The following is a 9,572-nucleotide window of genomic DNA, read 5'->3' on the forward strand; positions in this document are numbered from 1 at the left end:
TAAAACAGTAATTTGAACTGAATATTTCTCAGATTGAAACTTGTGCCCAGCAGGTAAGACAATGATTTGCTATAGCAGAAATATTAAACTGCTGAATTGTATCACAGGCATCGGAACCAGCAGGTTACACGCAGATTTCTGCAGGAAATTCACTGACCCACTCACTTACCTTCTCAGACTGTCTCTGTTTACAGATATGTTTGGTTTTTATCCGTATTTTTTTTTAAATTTTGGTTTTTGATCGATCAAGAAACTGGTTGCTTATTAAAATATCGAGGTCAATAATATTGACCCATGCATATAACTTCGAACACATTGTCATGGTATTCCTATATATAGAAGTATAGATTCACTGTTCTTTACTCCACACCTGCTATACTTGACTATATGTTCATAGTAGATAATCTGGAGTTGATATAAGTGCTGCTAGATATTACAAATTAATTAGTTTGGTAGAACACCGTCAGAGTTTGCCACCGCTGAGGCCACTGATGGTGGAAGTGATTTCCACATGGTTCTCAGATAGAAATTTTCCAACCACTGTAGAAGTGTGTGGGCAGGTGCTGATTACAGCGCCCCCTCCTGAAGACAGGGTACATCATTCTTATCATGTCTGACTCGGCAGCCCATTCTGCGCCTTGTGCAGTTATTTTTATAGAGAAGGTATATGTGGCGGTATATTAAGGAGCTTCCCCTGAGTTACACGGTTTCAGGCAGAAGAGCTATATTGCAGCAAACGTTTTCTTAAATTATGAATATCGCACATGCTAAACTGCAAACCAGTAAATCATGTTATAAATCACTTACAACCCTTGGACTGCAGAACTATCCTTCAGATTCCATACAATTTTCAGACTCGGACATCAGAACGATCCCTCTGGTTACCTAGGGACAGGCAGCAATGCTATGCAGTGCTTAATTTGAACCGACTGTTTCCGGTGCTGGGCACCAGCACTTAATTGTCAACACCGGCGTTTGTGGCAGTCTCCCACAAGGAGGTGCTATCCAGCTAATTTACAGATTACCTAAACAGGTAAATATTAAATCAATGTACATTAAAAATGACTATTATAGAACACAAGTCATTCTAACAGCTTTGGAGGCCTGAAATAGTCCGAATTGTCACACTTGTAGGAGTGTGATGGTTAGTAGTTGCGCTTCACATTACACATATTGTACCTCCGACACTTATGCATATCTTAAATGCGGAGGCAACGAAGCTCTCCATCATATAGGCAGATCTGACCTACACAGCAGATCTTTCCTTTGAGTTTACACGTCTCACGGGCTGGCAGCAGCGCTTTCTATAAAATAAGACAGATCTTCGGATCCCAGAGAGCAGAGTTATCCTTCAGGTTACCCATGATCAGGCAAGGAAACGCTATCTCTCACATTATATATCTTACCCAGGCCCGGCTCCAGGAATTTTATTTAGGTGGGCCAAGGGTGCATTTGGGTGGGCCACTGGGGCTCGATTTGTTGCATATGTTTCTGGGAAGGCCTGCTTCAGGGCCCTCCTTTATCTCTTCCTAGTCTTGCAAGGCCCAGTAAAACACACTCTTTTCCAAATGTCTTTCTAAATGTTATCACTCTCAAAAAGTGTTTTTTCCATGTAATGTTCCTTTGATGGGAAGAGTAGGTTTCTGAGGTGGCAGTATCAGGCAAGTGACACTTCTCGGGCTCCCTCTGTGCGAGCCTTCAGGGAGAATCCCTCTTCATTACTACCTCCACCTGACCCCAGACTCTGCAACGCACTCCCTTACAGGCTTGAATATCCACTATTCCTCTCCAGTGCACCTTATCTCACAGCTGACCTTGGGCCCCAGCCCCATATCAGGCACCATCGGGCTCCACTTTCATTTTGCCCGGTAAAAACATTAAAAAAATCACCTTCAAACGTAAAACATTAAATATAGCAGTAAATATAATTAGCACGCACTTTAAAAAAATGTTCCACAGTTGTCCTTATGGCCCGACTGCTAAATAAATAAACAAAAACAGAAAGGCCATGACAGGACCGGCTTTAGCGCCGATACGAAAGTCTTTTTTGGCGCCATACCAATAACCTCTTTCTCCCTAAATACCTTTACTACCACCTTCCAACAGTGCCCATCATCCCTCCATTACCCCCCTATTGACCTCCTCCTCGGATTTCCTCACTGCCTCACGCCACAAGTGCCTCTCATATCCCATAGCCCCTCCCCCTCATGACCTCCTCCTCGGAGACCAGTACCCCTTATCTCTCTGTAGCCCCTCCCCCTCATGACCTCCTCATCTGAATCCCTCATTACCACCCTCCACCAGTGCCCCTCATCTCTCCCTAGCTCACCCTCCAAACTGTCATCCTCCACCAGTGCCCCTCATCCCTCCATAGCCCCTCCCACCACCTCCTCCTCAGATTCCCTCACTGCCACCCTCTAACAGAGCCCCTCATCTTTACGTAGCCCCTTTCTCATATGCATTTCATTTGTTGTTTAGCGCTACTCATATCAGTGTAGTGTGTGTCAGTACTTTACACCACACACACATTATACAGAGACAATGAATCATACAAGTATGTAAATCAGCCTATAGGGAATGTCACATAGGCCAATGAGGATTACAAGGTGTATGAATCACGTCATCCATACTGGTGGGTGGTATATTTTAAAAGGGTTTGGTATGGGGAAACACAACCTTAGCATTTACCCATGGGGGTCAGCTTTACTGATAAAAAATGTATATCTGCCCAAACATACTCATGTTAGCAACATTAGAATAATGAAAGACTGAGGAAGTTCTAACTATATCACAAAACAAAAAAAAGCGAAGTTCTAACTATACCATTCGTTTGTATGCAGCCCTTCGATGACAGTTCATAGATCACTGTCATATGATACGAGCGTAACTTCTGAACTCCGAGTAACACAAGGATCTCTGTGACTGTGTGACTGTGACACCATAGCCCCCCTCAAGAAAAACAACAATACCCGTGCCAAGAAAGCCAGATGGTTTACCACCGAACTTCGAGAATCCAGGCGCACATACCGCCGCCTCGAAAAGGCCTGGAGAAACACCAAATCCACAGAAGCCCACAACAACTTCAGAGCCGCCACCAACGCCCACCATCAACTCATCGGAGAAACGAGGAAAAAAGCGATTGAAGACAGATTCTCCACCCACGCACACAACAGTAAGGAACTCTTCAGCATCATCAAGGAGTTCGCCCAACCGACCAGCGAGTCTACCGACATCCCTCCCTCACAAGACCTCTGCGACAAACTCAGCACCTTTTTCCACCACAAAATCAAGAGCATCTACGACAACTTCGACGAAGACAACCAACACACTGAACCCTCACCAACCACCCCCGACACCCGGAAACCAGCGATTGATGACTGGACATCCCTCACCACCGAAGACACACTGAAGACAATGAAGTCAATCCACTCAGGGGCCCCCACGGACCCCTGCCCCCACCACATCTTCAACAGAGCCGCCGACACCATCGCACCCATGCTCCGCCACACCATCAACCGCTCCCTGGCGACTGCCTCGTTCCCCGACGACTGGAAACACGCCGAGGTGAACCCCCTCCTAAAGAAACCCTCAGCGCACACCATCAACCGCTCCCTGGCGACTGCCTCGTTCCCCGACGACTGGAAACACGCCGAGGTGAACCCCCTCCTAAAGAAACCCTCAGCGGACCCCACCGACCTCAAAAACTACAGACCCATCTCCCTGCTCCCGTTCCCAGCGAAAGTCATCGAGAAAGCCATCAACAGCCAACTCGCCACATTCATTGAAGAACACAACATCCTCGACTCCTCCCAATCCGGCTTCAGAAAAAAACACAGTACGGAAACCGCCCTCCTCGCCGCAACAGACGACATCCGCACCCTACTGGACAAAGGAGAAACAGTAGCCCTCATCCTCCTCGACCTATCAGCGGCGTTCGACACAGTCTCCCACCGCACCCTAATACGCAGACTCTATGACGCAGGAATCCAGGACAAGGCCCTCGACTGGATCTGCTCCTTCCTCTCCGGCAGGACGCAGCGGGTCAGACTCCCCCCTTTCCTCTCGGACCCCACACCTACCACCTGCGGAGTCCCCCAGGGCTCCTCCCTCAGCCCGACACTCTTCAACGTCTACATGGCTCCACTTGCCCCCATCGTCAGAACCTACGGACTTAACATCGTGTCATACACCGACGACACCCAGCTCATCCTCTCCCTATCCAACGAGCCCAACACCGCCAGACGCAACTTTCGAGAAGGCATGGAAGCCGTCGCCAAATGGATGAAAAACAGCTGCCTACAACTAAACACCAACAAAACAGAAGTACTCATCATGGGCCCAAACCCTGACGCCTGGAGCGACACCTGGTGGCCCACCGCCCTCGGAAACCCGCCAACCCCCACAGACCACGCACGCAACCTGGGAATCATCCTGGACTCCGAGCTCAAAATGGACCGCCAGATCAACTCTGTCTCCTCTTCCTGCTTCCACACCCTCCGCCTCCTTCGTAAGACCTTCAAATGGATCCCCCTCGAACACCGAAAGACAGTCACTCACGCCCTGGTCACCAGCAGACTCGACTACGGCAACGCACTCTACGCCGGAATAAACAAAAACCTCATCCGCAAGCTACAGAACATCCAGAACGCCGCCGCAAGACTGGTCCTCAACCTGCCAAAACACTGCCACATCTGCCAGCACCTGCGCACACTCCACTGGCTCCCCGTCGAGGCGAGAATCACCTTTAAGATGCTCACCCACGCACACAAGGCCCTCCACGGCACCGGACCAGCATACCTGAACAGCCGACTCAAATTCCATGCACCCCAAAGGACCCTACGATCAACCCAGCTCTCCTACGCCGTGGTCCCCCGCACCAGAAAGACCAGATCGGGAGGCCGCTCCTTCTCCTTCCTAGCTGCCAAAGCATGGAACGCCCTTCCGCTCCACCTCAGACAGACAACATCGCTCCCCATCTTCGTAAGAAACCTCAAAACCTGGCTCTTCGACAGACCCCCTCCTTGATGGAATGGAACATGCACCCCCCCCCCCACCCCTAGTGCCTTGAGACCCTTACAGGTGAGTAGTCACGCTTTAACAAACCCCTGATTGATTGATTGATTGACAAAGGCAGTAACCCACTGAGCTATCCACATAAAATACAGTTCATCTGCATTTAAAAACTACTAACAGACAAATGATTGCTCTCCAGCAGGATCATTAATCATCAGGGTTATCTGGGCATTTTGTATTGTCTAATTGCTGTCCTGCAACAGCCATGATAATGATAAAAACTGTTCAAATGAAGCACACACAATGTATGTGTCCTGCTGGGCCTGTGCAGATTTTAAAAAGAAATAACACATTCTCTTACCTACTCCATTAGTCAAACTTTGTGGCACAGTCTGATGTGATAAGCCACTGCAGGGGTTAGGAAAGGTGACTAAGAATAAACAAACTTCTTTTCTCCTGTGCTGCATAGAAAAAGAAATATCAATGCAGCAGGGCAGTAGGCAAAGGTTACCAAAGGTTACCAAGGTCAAAGAAAGGATTTGTCACCTTTCACCAAGCAGAGATGAAGGGGTGAAAAAATAAACAAAGCCTTCTTAACATGTTAATGGTCTTTAAAGACCTGTGAAGTGGGGGGGCTGCGATAATCTCTAAACTGTCTCTGTGTGCACGCCCGGGAATCTGTCTCGGCCAGGGCTGACACACACGACCTGTGCATTGCACGCCTGCCTTCCAGCCCTCTCTGCTGAGGGCCAAGGCTCCTGTTTGGGTGGGCCAGGCTCATGTTTGGGTGGGCCTGGCCCACCCGGCCCACCTTCTAGAACCGGGCCTGATCTTACCCCTCATGTTTATACATATCCTGCATGCTTAGACAGCTGAATAACAGATTTATCCGTCTGGTTTACATGTGTCACGGGCTGACAGCAGAGCTATGATATGGTGTGACAGATCTTAGAAACTAAGATAGAACAGCCATCCCCTGTGTTACTCAAATCGTACATGCTCCGATGACAGGGATATCACCCAGGTTGCACAGTTCATACAGACTCCGACAGCCGTCACAAGGTACAGGAGTGTTTCTGACTCATCCCTCGTCGGCCAGAATCCTCACAGTCAGTCGGTGTCTGCAAAGTGCAAACGTGCCCTTTCCAAACTTCAACGCTCCTCCCGCTCTCGGCCGGCAAGCACCTGCTCCTCATACTGTCTGCCCACGTGCCCCGAGCTCTTCTTCGTGCTCTGCCCGCATGCCCCAAGCTCTTCGTGCTCTGCCCGCGTGCCCCAAGCTCTTCTTCGTGCTCTATCCACGTGCCCCAAGCTCTTCATGCGCTGCCCAAGTGTCCCTGTGCTCTAGCACCTCATAGTGCCGGCCAAAGCGCCCAACCACCTGCAACTGTCTGCTCGCGCCATGGGCCCCAGGCTGAACGCCATCTTTTCCCACATGCTCAGGCTCCTCATATTGTCAGTCATGGGCTCCAAACACCTCATAATGTTTACCTGCGCGCGCAGGCTCCTAGCGCTACCCTCCCATGCGTCCCAACTCCCAAGGCCCTCATACTCTCAGACAAAGTGCCAAGGCTCCTCACACTATCCACCACACGTCCCAAACTCTGCAGCCGCTCTCCCCACGTGCCCCCGCTACTCACGCTGTCTGCACCGCACCCTACTCTCCCCATGCTCAAATGGGAGCTAAGCGACGCGTGTTTCCCTCCCCCGCGCTCCTGGGCCCCTGTCCTAGGGACCCCTGGAACAGGCAGCTTGGGACTCTCCCACCTGACTCTGGGCCTCTAGGGCTAGCCATGGTCCTACTGAGAGTACACACCTGCCTCTCTCGGGGCCCCTCCTCCATCGCTCTCAGCGGCCCTCGCGGTGGCCAGCAGGAGCACCAATAGTCCGGACAGCAGCCCCTCGGTGCGTGGACGCATGCTTGGGTTCCCTCTGGCCTCTGGAGCCGCTGGGCCTTCGCCCGGGGACTCAGGCAGGCGAGGATGACGTGGCACGTGCGAGCGTGGGAGCGGTCCCAGGTGTACGCGAGCCTTGGGGCTGGGAGATTATGAGCCTCGAGATAAGGGTGATGGGTAGGTGACATTGTGCTCAAGTACAAAAGAGGGTCCATGATATACCCTTGTCTTGATTTTGTTTATGTATGTTCTGAAATTAGGTGGAGCTCAGCTCACAAAATCTATGTACATATATATTTTATTGGATACAAAAAATATTTTTCTAATACAAAATACAAATATTTATTGATGAAAAATAAACTATGAATTGAACTGGTCTGACTTATGGTTCCTTAATATTGTAAGGGATTGTTCTTATATTTATTTAACTGGAGAAGTTTACGTTTGTTTTAAAGTGATATTGTGCAGCATATGTCCTTACCCGTAACTGAGTCTGCCCCCACCTTAGGCTCTTCCCCCATCAGTGACAGACTCTCCCCCACACCACTTACCTGATGTAAAAGATTAAGGGCCATATGTACGACGAAGTGGCGGAGCGTGCCGTTAGCCTCCTGGGCAACCCTTGCACCAGAGTGCAAGGGTGTCTGTGTGCAGGGGAGGATTGTTTATGTGTAGGAAGGTGTCCTTTCCTGCACATAAACAATCCTAAAATGGCATTTTGTAACTTTCATGTGTGCTGCTTCATGCAGCACACATAGAAGTTACAAAATGGCATTTTTAAAAAGGTTTGTTTATGTGCAGGAAGGGACACCTTCACGTACATAAACAAACCATGGCATTTTGCTTTATCCACGTGTGCTGCACAAGGCAGCACACATGGAAAAAGCAAAACCGAGAAATAATGCATTTCTTCCCGTTTCGCCACCTTAAGACCAGGGTTTTCCTGGTCTTAATTTTGGCGCTGCCTCCTATGTACGCCACCCTTGTACATAGGGGGCAGCGTCAAATACAATGGGTGTTGCGGTGGAATGCCCACTACAGCAAACACTGCACGCCCCTTTCACTCTAAACATAGCGTGAAAGGGTGCCTTATGTACAAGGCAGTGTTAAGCCACGTTAACGCTGCCTTGTACATAAGGCAAGGCCCCTATCGCCACGGGAACGTATGTTTCCACCTCCCTGACTTTTCGGAGGCAGAGGTCTGGCCTTAACTGACTGTGCACTATTCTTGCTGGCCCTTCACAAAAGCCAGCTCAATGTTTAGCACACTCTGTCCTACCAGCCTGTGTAGCTGACCCTGGCCCTGCGGCGGATTCTGACTGAGGGCATCGTGGCTCCGCCCCCATTACTTTAACACCCCGATCCCCAGGGTCAGCAAAGTATTTGTCTAGTTAAAAAAAAGAAAAATACTCTCACCTCTTGCTTGGGGCCGGGGCTTGTGGTGTGATGACGTGATGAGTCACGTGACACACAGTAATGCATCAGCATTCCCTCTGGACTTGCCCTGAGTCAATAGTATTTGCCGGACTGACAAGCTCACTGCCCTGAGGCCTGTGAGGTCATCCGCTCGGCAAATACCTAGCCTCGAGGACCAGTCTCCACCCCAAATGACATGAGAGTAAAGTTTGCCCCGGGCGCTTCAGGTTGAAGCCCTGTAGCACCAGGGGCTTAACGCAAGTCAGGGAGTGGAGAGGATGCTTATCCCACCCTTTCCCAACTCGTCACAGGGGAGGGGCGGGGGGGTGTACATCCCTGTGACGAGTTGGGAAAGGGTGGGGTAGAGGCTGCAGGCAGCGCGGGAAATTGAAAAATTGAGTCTGCGCAGTTTGTCTTCAGGACTTTTGAAGACTCACTGCACCGACTCAAGGTGTGTTTCCTGCACTGCTATTTGCAGAACTGTGTCGTGTCTGGATTCCATCAGCTGAGGACGAAGCAGAGAAAGTGGTGGGCACCCTCAGGTGCTTGTGGTCATTAACAGCCTCTCTCATCGGACTGTTCATCACAAAGTCGACAGAGAACAGTAACTGAAAGAGACGGTATAGAGTCAAAATATCGAGTTTTTAATATCGACTAGACATAATATAGAGTAAAAAATATAGAATGGACATAATATCGAGTAGACATAATATAGACTACCAAAATATCGACTAGAAAATTTTAATATCGAATAAAATGGACATAATATCGAATCAAAAATATAGAATGGACATAATATCGACTAGACATAATATAGACAACAAAAATATCGAATTTTAGGTAAGTTAATATTAATTTATCTTTTTGTGTAATATAATTCTGTAGCGGGTTGTGGGTTTATAGGGTAATAGGGTGGGAAGTAATTTAATTATAATTAAATAAATATGTTATTTTATTTTTTGTTATTTATTTAGAATTAATTGTTAATTAATTATTAATTGGTAATTAATTAAAATATAATTGGTATTTAATTTTAATTGATTAATTGATGAATATTTTAATTTTAGTAATTTATTTTCTGTAGCGGGTTGTGGGTTTATAGGGTAATAGGGTGGAAAGTAATTTAATTATAATTAAATAAATATGTTATTTTATTTTTTGTTATTTATTTAGAATTAATTGTTAATTAATTATTAATTGGTAATTAATTAAAATATAATTGGTATTTAATTTTAATTGATTAATTGA

At 48.0% G+C, this 9,572-nt stretch overlaps 1 protein-coding gene across 1 annotated transcript in view; it reads right to left on the minus strand.

The window, feature by feature from the left end:
* The window catches only part of ERP27 (endoplasmic reticulum protein 27), a 44,401-nt gene extending 37,452 nt beyond the window's left edge, over positions 1-6,949 (minus strand). The window contains exon 1 of the mRNA XM_078659201.1: positions 6,830-6,949. Coding sequence (XP_078515327.1) covers positions 6,830-6,932 — 103 coding nt within the window. The 5' untranslated portion in view covers positions 6,933-6,949. The remainder of the gene's footprint in view (positions 1-6,829) is intronic.
* Between the last annotated feature and the right edge of the window lie 2,623 nt (positions 6,950-9,572).

This window comes from Lissotriton helveticus, chromosome 1_1 (assembly GCF_964261635.1).
Source record: "Lissotriton helveticus chromosome 1_1, aLisHel1.1, whole genome shotgun sequence".
NCBI classification, from domain to species: Eukaryota; Metazoa; Chordata; class Amphibia; order Caudata; family Salamandridae; genus Lissotriton; species Lissotriton helveticus.